Here is a 16,062-nt window from a genome sequence, read left to right on the forward strand (position 1 = left end):
CCGGGCTGTTGCTGACCACCCAGGCCGGTCGGCTGCTGCTGCTGCTGCTGTTGTACACCGCTGCTCGGCACAGCGGTAGCTTTGAGCAATTGCTCCCGTAGTCTACCGCCGCACTCCTTAATACGTTGCAACTCAGCCTCCAGTAAAAGCACCTCCTTTTCCAGGGTCGTTATCCGCGCGTCTTTTGTCTCCATGATAGCGGTCAGGGTGGTGCTACCGGGCACGCCGCCTGGAACCGCCACGCTACCTCCGAGGACGGTACCGCCGCTCCCTGCACCTGCAACCCCCGATACGCTACCTAGTCCGATGATGCCGGACCCTGCGAATCCGCCTATGCCGCCGGCCACCGGCTGTCCCGAAGACGCAGTCGAGGCATACGCGAGCTCCAGCTGTGTCTGCAAACTCTTCAGGCTCTCGTTCGTCGCTTTGAGCTCCTGATATAACAGAAGCAACAAACGGAGAAGACGGTTATAGGTCGTCGATTCTTTCTCGCGCCGCAGACTTTCTCTGTCGTGTCTCTTTCTTTATTTTTATGTCTGTTTGATGATGTAGTTGAGATGTTGTCTGATTTCTTTGATTTTTATTTTCTTGAATGTGAAATATGCGGTGGTACGGTTCAGAGATGTGACTACGGTGGTTATGGTTGAGTGCAGCTTCGCTAACGCATGAGACTGCCCCTGTGTTTGTTGTTTCTTTTGAAGTTTGTTGACAAAATTTTATTTCGTTTTGTTTTGCGTGCTGTCAGCGATACCGTCCAATGCTTTTTCTATGTCTTTCTCTTTCTCTTTGTCGTGTATTTAAACTTTATTTAATAAAATAAACAAAAGTCATTTGGAAATCTCTGTTACATAAAATGTAAAAAGCACATTTTTGCTCATTTTACGCACTCTTCTCTTCCTGACATATTCATTTTTTTTAATCAACAAAAATTTATCACAAAGAATACGATAATTATATTGCATACGCAGATTTTGAAAAATATTGTAACACAAAATGATACATAAAAATATCTGTTTTATCTCAATTTCATAGGCGTATTTATATTAGAATAATAGCGATAAAATGTTCTGTGGTAATTTGTGCGGTAATTTTTCATCTTTTTATAAATAAATTGACGGTTTTTTATTAGAATTTTCATCTCTTTATAAATAAATACTAAAATTCGAAAAAGCATTTCTCTTCGCTATGCATGCTGACAGCGAGTGGCACAATTTTTGCGCAATTTTTATCCACCAATCTCTCCGTTCACGGGACAGTCTCGAGGAAGCAGAAGTGGCACCGGCAGCGTCCCGGTTGACGAAAGAAAAGCGACGTATCGCCGAGCTTCCTTCTTCCAAAACAATCTTCCTCGTTTTCTTCTCTGACATAAGGACGTTCTCGTCACTCCGAATAAAAAAAAAAAAAAATGCGATCGAAAAGTCAATCGATTCTCTTCGTCGATCAAAATTCCAAGATATCCCCTCATCCGCGCGTCTCGACATTCATTCTTCGTTCTCCCTTTCTCCCTCTCCCTCTCTCGAAATTAGTTCTCTATTTAATTTCAGATTTGTCTTTTTTCTCTTCGATTTTTTTGTTCTAAGATTCGATCGACACCACACTGATCACAGGCGATGATCGACGATCGTCGATCGGCAACGCCACGTTAAGTCTTTTTGACGATCTCACGGTCGCAAGGTCGCACGCTCTAACATTCCAATGTATTTGTGTGTGCTTGGTTTACTTTTTTTTCTCTATATTTTTTTTTTTCACAGTGATCCTCTTCCGGACGCCGGGCGCCGCCGCAGTTCTTTCGCCCACCGCGACGTACGGCCGACATCGTTGTCCATATTTCTGCGCGCGGCGTTTCGATGATTTCTCATCATCGCGTACCGTTAACACATTCCTTACGTCTTTTACAATTTTTTTTTTCCCCGTTGCGATCATAAGGCTTATTCTATATAGGAATACGCGAGGATCCATCATAGTATCGACGCACAAGACGGCGATTTCATAATAATTGCTAATTCGAAACGCGGCCACGTCGCATGGACAAGATCTCATTCGGATGCATGTGCGGATGCGTATCGGCGTTCCACGATTCTGCGTAAAGAGATTTGAGTTTTATCGATTCGATGTAAAGAAAAAAAAAAAATCATTATTCGCCAACGAGCCAGGGAAAGCATCCGCTATTCATCGAGCTAAGCAGTCGCACGCGGATACGCACCTTGATGAGTTCGTGTGTGATGAGTGACGGGGGTGCGAGCAGATCGATGTATTTTCTAGAATGAATCGTAATCAATATGATATACAACGAGCAAATTTCAATCTTAGAGAGAGTATATAAATATATAAAATATAGAATAATAATATATATATATAAAATAAGGACACAAAAATGTGAAAATAAAAAATGGAACAGACAAATAAAAATATAGAGGATTATGCAATCGAAATTCCTTTCAAGTCAGATCTCTAATTAGATATATTATAAAAATTATCAATAATGTTACGCGAACCCCGTGTGCTGGAAAACATCGATCTGTCGAAACTCCCGATACTCGGCGAATGGTGTTATGGTAGAGAGGATAAGACAGTAAGATTACGCGAGGAGAACGACGTCGTGTTATCGCGTCTCGCATCAGGTCGGTGCCAAACAGTCGCAAAGTCCTCCCTTGGGCCTGGGATCGGCTCGCCTTGACGCGACTTGACGACTTTCGGACCGTCCCGCTGCTTGTGCATCGATAACGACGGTTGGCGATGATAGCGGTAAGTCGTGATGGGCAAGAACGTGTCTGAGGCGTACAAGAACGAGAAGAGAGAGTATATATATATAACTGGGCGTTACATTCACAGTCAATCACAGCCGAGATGATATGGCAGAACATAAATATAAAAGGTATATGAGAATGTAAATCTATAATTTATGGATTTTTATACATATGTATATACATACGCGATAAATACGCTCATATGTATGTGTACGTACATATTTAATATATGAGACGGTGCATATATATATATGTATATACATATAAAGAGTCAAGACATTCCATATGTATAGAGATATATACGCGGTAGAATGAGAGGATGTGAACGGTATATATAGCGGTATAGATATCATATCAATGTGTGGCTTATATAGTGTGCATGTAAATATATTGAAAAAAGAGAAGATTATAAAGTGTAATATATATATATATATATATATATATATATATATATATATATATATATATATATATATAATATATATAGATATGAAAAATATTCTCTTACAGAGGATGAATCAAAAGTCTCGTACAGCCTGACGTGGATTCTTTCGCGTGGTGTATCTCGTCCATCCTCCTGTTCGTCAAAACTCGGCCCGAACGTTGTTTAAAATACGAATATGTCGTTGTTTATCACTTTTTCTTTCTCCCTCTTTCTTTTTGTCGCGCGTGTATGTACAAGCGAGAAGAACGTCAATCTCTTTTTTTGTCTCTGCTACTCTCCGGAATACTTTGCGTTTCCAGATTCATCGTGTATTGTCACGAAAGGTAAGTTTTAACGGCGCGATGTACATTCTCGAGAGTTTCGCTGTCCGGAATCGATAGGCGACGTGAAAATTCTCTGGACATGTGACTGCGAACGATCGCTCACTGTCACTGAATGTTTCGACTGTTTCGAGAATTTTATTTCTCGACATTTTTTTTTAGAAAGTTTCAAGCGTAGAAAGAATCAGATCTGATTGGTTAACATCGATAAATTGATGGAATATATGTTGACCCAGAAAAAAATATTTCGATCAATATCAGTGATATTTATTTTATACGAAACTAATTTCTGATTAGAAAGTTCCTCATAATTGCTAAAGATAACCGAATCGTTATTAAATTATTTGTATAATAATCATATTAATTAGATTGAAACTAATAACTGGAAATTAATATTATGCTGCGATAATAGTCAAATATACTAGTTGTACTTTTAAGGATTGAAGAATTTATAATATGATAATTAGCATGTATTTAATTTAACAGCATATTCGTCGATAAATATGAACTAATTGCAACAATATATTTGAATAAATATTTTAATCGCGACGATGAATTTTATAAATGCGGATCATTAATTATATGAATACCAATTCTTTCGAATGAATTTATTATTTGCGAATCAGTCAAGTCTTTATAGGATTGTGATCAATTATAATTTGTAAATATTGTTTAATATGATTGAATGATGCAACGTTGCATATATTTTTTTTATTAATACGAGAATTGATTACACGAATTAACTGTGTATATCATACACAGTTAATATATTTGTTTAAAAAATGCAATCGCATTTTTGCATAATCTCTTTTCTCTATTATGATTCGTACAACAATTTACAAATTTATAAATATTATGCGGTAAAATTTTGATCAGTAGCGTATCAATTTAGACATGTGACCAATTAAATCGATCTTTCTTACCCTTATCATTCCTAATATGCTTGAGTCGTGTGACGTAGCGATGATTTACGTAAACGTATCATTGATCGAGAGCCACTGTACGAGATACGCACATTTATATCTACACAGACACACGCAGAAAACGTAAAATGTCCGACAATGAATGAAATCTTGGCGAGGATTTTAGACAACGACAAGACGAGAGAAGACATGATGAGCGTGGATTATTTATCTTGATGTGCATAAGGAGAAAAAAGATTAGTCAGATTATTCTCGCGATGGAGTTTAATTTGGTTTTCAATTCAGCATGCGTATAATTTCGCGACAGTGACGGCAAACTTACGGTTATACGATTTTATTTCGATGGAATAATTTTTGTATCATGTAATAAATACTTTCTCTTATTATTAGTTGTATATCTGTTTTCATCTCGTAAATTTATATAAATAATAAATGTAATGAAAAATTTATTTTACATCATATAAATTTGCACTTAAAGAATATCCTTACATAATTTTGCAATTGCCACCTTTTAACTTTGAACTTTATCAAATTTTAAAATAAATCATACATGCAATCTTTTTTGTCATGTCTCTATCCTTTCTCTGTCTCTCTCTCTCTCTCTCTGTCTCTCTGTCTCTCTCTCTGTCTCTCTCTCTCTCTCTCTCTCTCTCTCTCTCTCTCTTTCTCTCTCTCTCTCCTTTTGTAAAATTTTCACATTACAATTGATTTCAATCTTTTCGTGAGTTGCCATTTTTGCATACGGTGGCTCTCTCAAAGGCAAATTACACAAAGCGTATATTATACGTACATATCTACATGTACACGTGTAACATATCCTTAGAAGCGTATTTAATTATTCAAATACTATTTCTATAAATTATTTTATTAAATTATTTATATAAAGTTACTAAAAATAAATATCTTGCTAAAGAAAAAAGAAATTTAAGTCAAAAAACATTTCACTTTTTACAAAGTAAATTTCGCAAAATTGATTTCAACTATTTTCTCCTGTATCTAGATTGCGTCCAAGTAGCATTAATGTGTGTGATTAGTGTACCTGTTAGGTCTTCCGTGGCGGAGCCTGGCGGGGGAGGAGGTCACGTGCGTGTCGCCGATCCCTAATTTCGAGCTACGTAATGGTGTTGTGCATGTAGTAGTAGTAATTGTTGTTGTAGTCGATGATGGGGATGACTCGCAATGACCGTGACGATGATGGTGAATGGTGATGGCTGATCATGTAGTGGTGGTAGTAATTGTATTTGTGATTAAAGGGAGATGAGTGACGTGATGGGCGGATATGCGGGCGTGATATTTCCCCACGTGAATGGGGATAGAGTGGCTCTAACGTTATTCTTATCGCCTACACATCCAAAGCAGCTCATTCCACGCATTCCAATCGCAGCTGTTGTTATTTTCGAATCTCGTAATTAAGTCTTGAATTTAATCATGCCGCTCGTTCGCTTCCTACGATCGATAGTGTTTTTTTTTTTTTTTTTTTTTTTTAATCGTTTTGTTCTTGTTGTCGATCGAGTTCGATTCTGTAGCGGCACGATTCGTCCGATGACTCGCTAATTCGGTGACGTATCGTATAACTGGATGATTCATCTAACGTTTGATCTATCAAATTAGGTTAATGGAACAAATTATGTAATTTAGCTTCGTTACGCACCGTGAGTTTAAGTTCTCACTTTTCATAGAATATTGTATATGTCGGTTTGTGGTATTGTTTACGGAGAGCTGATTGTTAGATAAATTATCTCGTTCGTCGAGGTCATCGAATAAAGAGATTGTGGACGAATCGTTTTTGAATTGTTCGACATGTATGGTGCAAAAAGAAAAAGGCATGGGAGAACATGTGGCTTTGCATACGGGATTAATGATTCGTATGAATTATTGAGGATTACGTGTTCTACTTTTTGTTTAATACATATTTTTCAAAAACTTGTTTTAATTTTGTTCAATGTATTTCAATACGACTAATTATCTGTTTCCTTTTATAATAATTTTTGTTATCTGTTTCACGATTAAAAAAAATTTAGATAATAGCGAAAAATATATAATTATATAAAATTATACAAGTTTTATAAATTAATGAATTACATTATTATTTATGTAGTTATAATAATTACATAAAAATATGGAGCGGATTTGCAAAAAAATTTTGTTATATAGCTTGATATATACATGCAACATAAAGGGGCAAAAAAAAATCTGTTAACATACCTAGTAACTTTAGATTTTTAAAAGTTTTAAAAAAATGTGCCATAGAGAGATTTATATTCTAATAATTTTCTTCGTTTTTAATTTGAGAAATTATTATCTCGAAGGATATCTAAGGTACATTATTTTGAAGACTTTGCTTGAATTACGGCAATTAATTACGCGCAACGAGATTGCAGCTATTAATTGCGCTCGCGCGCATTTGCCGCGTCGAGAGATCGGGTTATGCCCGGAGAAATTCGCAGTGAAAAGAGAGGAAATTGGACCGAGTAGTTTCCTCTTGGCATCGAATGTGTCCCGCTTCCTCGAGCTAATCAGAACGTCTTCTGCACGTTTGAGACGCGCTATTTCATTTATCTCTCAACGGGAATTTAGAATATTCTTATTAAAGATAATAGAGCATATTTTTCGTCCATGCGAATTTTATTCACCGATAATAATAGCAAATAAGCAGCTAATTACGAGATCGAAATTAATTAAAATTTTGTTATAATTTTGATGAATTTGCTCCATCGATGCTACGAACGTTACGGAAAAATACAACGATATTGTCATGTTTTCATTGTTTCTAGCATCGAGTTTCAAATTCTTGTCGAGATTATATACCGGTTTTAATCTCGGCGTAGAACACGAAGGACTTGTCGAAGGATTTTGAGGGATCGGTTGATATGAAATTGGACTAAGATACAACGATGATAACATGATACAACGCTCGTGCTGCTAAATTGTCGACACAATGAACAACGAGACAAGCCTTGATGCTAGTGCAATTGTTCGCGCAAGAAAGTTTGCTCGAAGATCGTAAAGTATATTTTCAGGAAGAGAAAAGAGAACATTGTGCGCGGCAGTATTTCAGTGATAGAATGACAGAAAAAATGAACGAAAGGGAAGATTTATTGTGCTATTAATGACTCTAATATAATGTTGACGTGCTTGTTACCTCTAGTTCGTGCTCGAAATTGCACACGGAAAAAAGGAAAACGGATCTATCAATTTTTCTCTTTGCCGAATCGCTCCCGAGTGCCATTCAAGCTATATGGATTCTAAGTCCTAAGTCTAACAGGCATGAATATGAGGGTGCAAGGAGACCGAGCGAAATAGCGAATGCGATGTTGTTCGTAAAGAACATTATTTATGCAATCGACTATGATAGATTAATTTGTAACAATTAGTTCTCTAATATATATTTTCTCTTTATTTCATAAAAATTTTAATTAAATAAAATGATAATTTCTACTTTTTTATTCCCTCAAATAAGTACGTTAAAATTTGCCAAAGCAATAGCGGAGAAAAAAAAAGATTTGCAAAAATAAAATTTAATATATAGAAAATTGAATCGTTCAATCAAATGTAATGCAAATAACTTTTTAAATTTTTTTTTTCAAATCCAAATTTTACTCAACAATATTTTGGACGCTCTGATAAACTACAGAAAAACTGTACAATAAATATAATAAATTTTGCAAAAAAGTATGTGGATCGAAAGCAACACTCATAAAGAAATCAAAAATCTAAACGCGAGCATGGCGCGCCGTGAAAATGGGTCAAAATATGTGGAAGAAGAGAGCCTGTAGGCGAAATAATAGTGAGTTTCTCGAACGACCTCGCATTCGTGTATCAAGACCGAACTATAAATGAAGGTAGGGCTCTATAAACGCGAGAACTTATCTCGGGAATGTATACGAACTACGTCTGCTCTAAAGAAGACCATCTAAAGACACGGATTGCGTGAAGAGCAGAGTAGAATATATGACAGTGATGACGGTGACAGTGCTCAGAGAAACTTTTTTACGACGTTAACAGTCGGTACGAATGCGCTCGTTTCGTTATGTGACGATATAGCGGAGCAGCGACAGTTGCTGAGTGAGAGTAAGCGATATGGGGAATTTATATATCCACGCTTCAAAAATTCACGTTGACGGATTTCCGTATCATTCCTATGAGAGTGTTGGATTTAACGCGAGGACTTTTTCCTGCGATCTTGTCGACAAATATCACCGAGATGTATGCAAATTTTCAAATCAAGCGAATAGCATTCGTTTGAAATATTTATCAATGCAATAGAGATAGTCGAAATTTTGTAATATAACCCCATGTAATTTTTATTAAATTTGCGACTTCTTTTCGCGGCAATTCTGATCATGATTAAACTAAGTTTACAGTTGCTATTTACGACGTCATCTGTGAACTCAGTAACGGAGATTTTTCTCGGCTTTTTATATTGTTTCGCGTTTCTTACTTCTACCATATAAGTTTATGGGATGTCAGGGCGCGCACACACACGCGGCGTTAAGATATTCGAGTATTCCGTAAAATTAAACGAGACGATAAACCAACAGCCGCAATAAAGCGAAGACTTGACAAGCGTCTCTGGGAAACGAGGCAAACTCTTTCTCAAGTTATTTTTCAGAGATTTTCGCGATCTTCGTTCGCAATGAAAATAGGAATAGTACATCACTGCGTTTACGGGCGTGAATTTTTGAAAACTCTTGTGACGGTGACACGAAGAGAAAAGTGCATGTTTAAAACACGCGTGAGAAAGTAAACCCACAATTACGTGCACATTGAACGCGAACGAGGGTGCGAGTATGTGCGTGCGTGTTGAAAGACGAGGGATGTACGTATGTATAGGTCTTGCATGTGTCTGTATACATATATACGCGCGCGTATGTATAATTCATGTGTAAAATTGCCGAGTAGTGGCGCAAAACCCGTCCATTTTCCAGCTCCCCTTTGATTCGATTTTTTTTTCTCCTTCAAGGAGAAAAATGTTAAAAACTCCGAAATAAACGGAACATTACGACCTGGCTCGAGACGCATCGAAATAGTTTGATTTCAAATAACGACGTGCGTTGAATAAAATTACGTTACGAAAAGAGATATCCTAACGAGATATCTTACAATTAGTTGATTAATTTCATTCTAAACTCGATTATCCTTTTAATTTATTTTCCCCTTGCGTAAGCTTGTATCTTTTCGAGTAAATTTTTAAAAGATTACAGAGAAAGAAATTGGGTGAAAAATAAATCGTAATTAAGTAAATTTTGGTATAAATGTTATCTCAGTCCTAACTATAGCAGTTTTATCCGCGAATTCTAAGATTCACGAATGTTTCCTTCGCTCGCGAATCTTCGAAATCCTCGAATCTTCGAATCTGATAATCAGATTTTTGTGTCGTGATTCTGAATCGGATTTTCAATCTGCCGATTACCCGTGCCTGTTGACCGAGGCGTTGCGTTAGTAGTATAGTTCAACCGTCTCTGCCTATCACCGGCCCCGATCTTGCATGTATACCGTACCTTAATCTCGTCCCTATTGCGAAACACAGAATGGAGAACCCTTCCGCTCGCGAGAACCCGATCGATTTCGGGGGCAACGATCGAGTCGAGTCGCACGAGACGGGCGGAGAGGCTCGCAAAACCCTGTTGTGGTCCCTGAATCGAGAGTGGACCGTCTGTATAAGGATAAGGGCTACTCCACTCACCCCCTGGCGCTCGCTTGTGCGTTTTCGCTTTTGTTCCAATTTTCTTTTTGTTCCTTTCTCTTCTTTTTTATTTTCTCAAATCAGATGACACAGAAGTTCAAGCGTGAGCACGATAATACGGGGCGAAAAGTAAAGCCACTGGCAGTGCGATAACTGCAAACTACTTGCAAGCAAACTACTCATACAGAATAATGAATAGCGATTAATGTTAACGCATACGTATATATACATATATATATATGTATATGATAGTATAGACAAATTTCGAGAAATAATTAATATGGATAAATAAATATATATATATATATATATATATATATACACACATATGCGCGCCGAAAATGCATAATGAGCGTTGATCGAAATGTGAGTGACACACACAGATATATATATATATATATATATATATATATATACATATATACGCGATGCATAATGTATATATACATATATATACATTTAAATTTATAATTATGAATATATGTATGGCGACACGGATAGAAATAGCTTAAGGACCTGCTTCTGGGCCATCGACTGCATTTGCTGGAACATGATCCTTTCTTCCTCTTTTCCTAAAACAGCAGAAAGTAACGAGGAACTCTTGGGGGAACTGTTTGGTTCCAGGTTCACGGATCATCGATGTAGTCATGGATGTGTGTGTGTGTGTGTGTGTGTGTGTGTGTGTGTGTGTGTGTATATTTGGTATGTATGAATAAAGATTTGATAATTATTGCAGTAATTTGCTCAAGCGCAATCTTTTTTAATTTTATTCTACCTCTACATATTATGATTACTCTTGTATAATAATTAATAGAATTATACAGTTCAATTAATAGAATGTATATACAATATTTAATCATAGTTCTCTTGCAATTATAATAGAATAATATTATATTAAAGATAATATTTGATAGAATTAATAGAAATTTAATTTAATAGAACAATATTATAATAAAAATAGAATAAAATTTCTTTTTTTATATTAATATTGCTTCTATCCATTTATAAAAATAAAATAGAGAAAACGTTTTGATATATTAGTGCAGCGCATTTGGAATACTTACGTATGCCAAATGCAAATACGATTTATTATTTTGATAATAATAATTGTGTCGTGAATATTGAAAGTTTTGTTTATGACACGACTTTTCCCAACTTTCCCAGTCGCTTTTTTCAACTTTTTATAGTATTTTTATATTTCTCCGTGTAGAATTATTTTGCGAGATTAATATTCTCTCGCGTGTTGAATCTTCTCGTTTGCGCGCTGTTATTTTCATAGCGAGTTTATATGGATCACAATAATGCTGTCAAAGGGAGCAGATTTGTCCGCTTAGACGAGTTACGGTCTACGAATTTAACGAAATAATTCGATCCACCTTTATGGTGCCTCGTCGAGGCTAACGACGGTATTTACGCGAAAAATTCGTTACAGAAAATTAGGTTCTCTTCGTTGGAAAAGGATGCCCGGTAAAATATCAGGTGATGTTCATTTGTAAACCAGCTATTGACTTCACAAAGTTTATTCAAATTATAATAAATTTGATTAAAATTATGCATATTATAATGTATGGATTTTGGCATTATGAGTAAATCTGTCTATTTTCCACTCAATTCATCTAATTTTTCGATTTTTCTCATGATTCAATCGGTCTTACAGTCACATATAAATATTTCTCAATAAAATGAGATATCGAGAAAAATGATTAATTAAGATAGTTTAAAGAAATTGCAAGCAATGGCTCACCCATCCCCTTGTTCTGGAGCATCTCGAGGAGCTTCTTGATACTCTCATCGCGAGCTTGCAGCGTTTGCTTTTGCGTTTCTATTCTTAATTCCAATTCCTGTAACAGAGCAAAATCAATAATTAATGGTAAACAAATTATAATAATTAAAAGTATTTTTTTTTTCACGTTTTGTTGCTTTTATTAACAATCATACTAATTCAAAAAGATTTTTGGTTTAAAAAAAATTATTATTATCTTATTATATTTACATCAATAATATCTAATTGATCATATATTGCATATAACAATTTTTACATAAGTTACGTTAAACATGTACCAATTTAGATATTTCCAAATTCATTTGATTGTTATATAAATTGTACAATAATATATACATATATTTAACAATGGAACCACATGTGTGTGTAATCTCGATGCTTTCAAAATGTTTTATGAATCTATTATTTTAAATCTACTGGTTGGCAAGTACAAGCCATGCATAATATTGACTATTTAACTAGTTGTGTGGAATGTCATAATAATTTATTTGAAACAATAGGCAACTTAATTACGCTGAAAATGTTAATAGACTATCTTAAGATCGTAAAATTGTTTCAGCATCTGCGGATGTATCACCGGGAACGTAGAATTGAAATGGATTAAGATGAAGATTCGACCAAACGCATACATGCATACATAAACATTAAAACAAAATTGGCACTACTTTATAAACTTTTCATATTATTGTACAAAATCCAAATCGAGAATAATTTAAAAACATGTAAAAACAGATTTTTTGTTAAATTTGAAAATTCGATTTTTCTTTAAAATATTTTCTCTTAAAATATTTTTTGATATTTGCAGGAAAAGCTTTGCAAAATATCATATGTCTTCCAAAGTTACATCAAATGCAAACTTTGACAGGATGGATAAAAAATATACTATATTACTACTATCATATATCGTCAGCTTTAAAAAAAAGATTAACATTTCGAATCATGTAATAAAAATCTGTTTTATAGCGAAGGACGAAGAACGCTATTTTTATAAGATTTCGTTATTTTTGTAAAAACTGATAATGTGTCTTTATAAGCTTTTTACACCCGATTCGCGCATACACACTATAAGAATAGAAATATCTTAACACACGAATTTATTAACATATACCGAAGCATATACGTTTTTTATATATGCTCCGATATATTCATATGTAAAAACATTTCTATGTGTTAGTCAACAGCGAATAGTGCCACCCGCTTGGCGCCCACGTAACAAATTTAGCGCGTCTCTTTGACGGCGAGGAAAGTAATTAGTCTGGAATTAGACGCCCGCTGCTGGCCTTCTGTCGGTATTTTCCCTCTGTGCGAGAAGGAACATTTGCGTACGATATTATCTGAGAGCTTGGACGATAGCGCACGCTGTGAAAATGCGAAAATTCTACGGCCGAGACATCAAGCGACACCTGATAATTAATTCGATTAAACTTCTTATCGAAAATCTTTAGAAACCTTTGTACAATCGTATATAGATATGCGTCTCTCATAGATAGTATTTCAAAAAATGCATATTATCTAGTGTCAGTCCTTTTAATCTCGAAGTACTATTACCGATATTGTCGACAAAGAACTATACAGTAATCTTGCAAAAATAAGATTATAAATCTAAAGTCGTATACTGAATCGAAATTATAGAATGGTGAAATAAAAACGCGGTTATATTGCACTGTCGTAATTAATTTTGGACATTTCAATTTCCAAAGACTTCATGACAACGGTAGACTCGGTTGTTGGTTTTGATAATGGCGAGAATTTACGGAAAGACGAGATATCAAGTGCATAAACTGGCGAATAGCCAAAGACGACCAGTTGCTTCTCTACTTCCTAATGTTGTTTCTGTACATTTGACCTGTCTGCGACGTTTCGGTCGCGACAATTTTCATGCTTACGGACAAATATCACTCCATTCTTTTCCAAAATGAACTACTTCCTGGAGGAATGTTTCAGTCAATTCAAGATCTCTTTAAATTATCGTGTATAGACAAATTGCACACGCATACACGCATTTAGCATAAATTGTTTTTATTTTGTAATAAAAATAAAATACCGTACTTGATAAAAAAACTGATCTAATTTTATAATATATTAAATGTAAAAATTATTAATAAGTATTATGTATCGAAAGTAGTATTTTGTTAAATAAAAAAAAAATGTAGTGCGCGCGTTGTTGAAATTAAAAATAATAGTATTTATATAAAAAATATTTCTACAATATTTTCTCTCTCTCTCTCTCTCTCTCTCTCTCTCTTAAAGTGATGTACTTCAAGTACTAGATAACACAAAGAGCTGTACCGAATAGCCGAGTATTGGTTTATATAAATGTCTTTATTTATAGTTAGATTTTTTTTAAAACAAAAATTGATATTTATATGTTTTTTAAATATATTTAAAATATTCATACTTTTTAATAAGTATGGAAGGTGTGTGGCGCTTTGATTAGATGCCTATATGCTGTAATTTGATGTTAAGCGTATCAACGACGCTGTTCCCTGCCGTCATAGGTGATGAACTTAACGAAATTATCACGGGGAGACTGATATTCGCGTTGCCAAGGTTCCCAGAAGCATTCTGACCGTGGTCAGATAATTTTGTTCGTTCAGACAATCGGTCGTTTACCTCGCACACGATCTAAATCCTTCGTCTATTTCGGTTCGAGCAAACCCGCATGGTGTACGAGAAGTGTCAATAAACCACGGGCCATATCGCCAGATTATTTCGCGAAAGATTTCATTGCGCGCATCACACGTGTTCACCAATAGATACCAATAGAATAATATAAATGGGCTTTAAATAAATCGACGATATATATACTCTCTTAAATGGAATCAGTGTATTATCACTTATAAACAATGGCTTCAGTTATAACTATAGTACTGCAAACAATGAAAGACTCTTACTGGGAAGAATCAATTAGTGATATAATTTTTTAATGACATTTTACTCCCATTTGAAATCTTACTGCCATAATTAACAAAACATAAAACGTAAAAATATAAATGTTTTTACTAAAGGTCAGTGAAATACTCACTATTTTTTTGGTGAAATCTTATCACTGCTTTAATCTATTAATTAAAAAAATCATATCGAGAAAAAAAATTTATCAAAACTGTAAAAATCAAGATCGCATTGCCACAACTATTGTTTTGAAAAATAATTATAATCCTCCCGCGTACGATTATTCAAAATAAAAGAGAGATATCAATTATATAAAAAATACATTAAAATTCATAAAATAGATGAAACAAAATGTATATAATAATAATTAAAGTTTTAAAAATATTCGTAAAAAAGATATCGAACGAAGTATTTCTTTTAAATATAGAAGCTGGGACATACGACAGATGTTTGCAGCGATATCGGAAGATCGAAAGATAATGCGAAAATATACATACATATAATATATCTGGCAGCCAAGCGCGAAAATGTTCACAAACATCGGGAATATCTTCGAGTCGACGAAAGAGAAAAAATAAGAATAAGAAAAAGGAAACAAACAATCCGACCATCTCAAATTTGCGCACCAACTTGGGAGTCTCCGTTTCTTTTATTGCTCCCTTTTATCGCACTTATATCCCTTTTATTTCCAAATCATAATGGGATCCCTCTTCTCGAAAATGCGAAAAACATTCGCGATGGCGTGCGCCATTCTATTTCGAGCCCATGACTGCATTATTTTTGACATAAGACGCGGAAAACCGACCTACGGTCACGCCGGCTAAAATTAATCTCGCAAACGCGCGGCCGGAAATTAATTTTCCTTCGAAAAAATTCGACCAGAAGCAGAAAATATTAGATTATAACGCCATTTTACAGAGATAATTTTACATCGCAGTAAAAAGAGATCAGTTTAAATTCATTTTATAGCTCAGAGAAAAAGTAATCTCGTAATAATCTAGACGTTAATGTTCATGACTTACCTTTATTGTATCACGGAGTATGGCGATTTCGCGAGTCAGATGCTCGTTCTCATTGTACAAAACTTCCATTTGCTGCTGTATCTCAACATTTGGCCCGCGCATTCTCATTCTGAGCTCCTCTTCCAGTTGACGGACCATCATGCTTTGTTTCTGTAACAAAAAGTATCCATAATTAATCTATGAATACGATAATCTACTATATATTATTGACAATATATTATAAAAAGAAATTAAATATCAAAAA

At 35.0% G+C, this 16,062-nt stretch overlaps 1 protein-coding gene across 3 annotated transcripts in view; it reads right to left on the reverse strand.

Annotated features, from left to right (window-relative positions):
• Positions 1-16,062, reverse strand: part of Brp (ELKS/RAB6-interacting/CAST family member bruchpilot) — a 62,292-nt gene that overhangs the window by 26,839 nt on the left and 19,391 nt on the right. For 2 of the 3 annotated variants that reach the window (XM_070294385.1, XM_070294375.1), the window contains exons 2-5: positions 15,819-15,968; positions 11,866-11,962; positions 10,638-10,693; positions 2,583-2,771 (exon numbers count right to left, since the gene is read on the reverse strand). In XM_070294385.1, the coding sequence (XP_070150486.1) occupies positions 2,583-2,771; positions 10,638-10,693; positions 11,866-11,962; positions 15,819-15,968 (492 nt within the window). The remainder of the gene's footprint in view (positions 1-2,582; positions 2,772-10,637; positions 10,694-11,865; positions 11,963-15,818; positions 15,969-16,062) is intronic. The other variant, XM_070294390.1, reaches the window with a different exon arrangement.

Source organism: Polyergus mexicanus, unplaced genomic scaffold (genome assembly GCF_030449975.1).
Source record: "Polyergus mexicanus isolate NDT 795.1 unplaced genomic scaffold, iyPolMexi1.0 SCAF_1, whole genome shotgun sequence".
NCBI classification, from domain to species: Eukaryota; Metazoa; Arthropoda; class Insecta; order Hymenoptera; family Formicidae; genus Polyergus; species Polyergus mexicanus.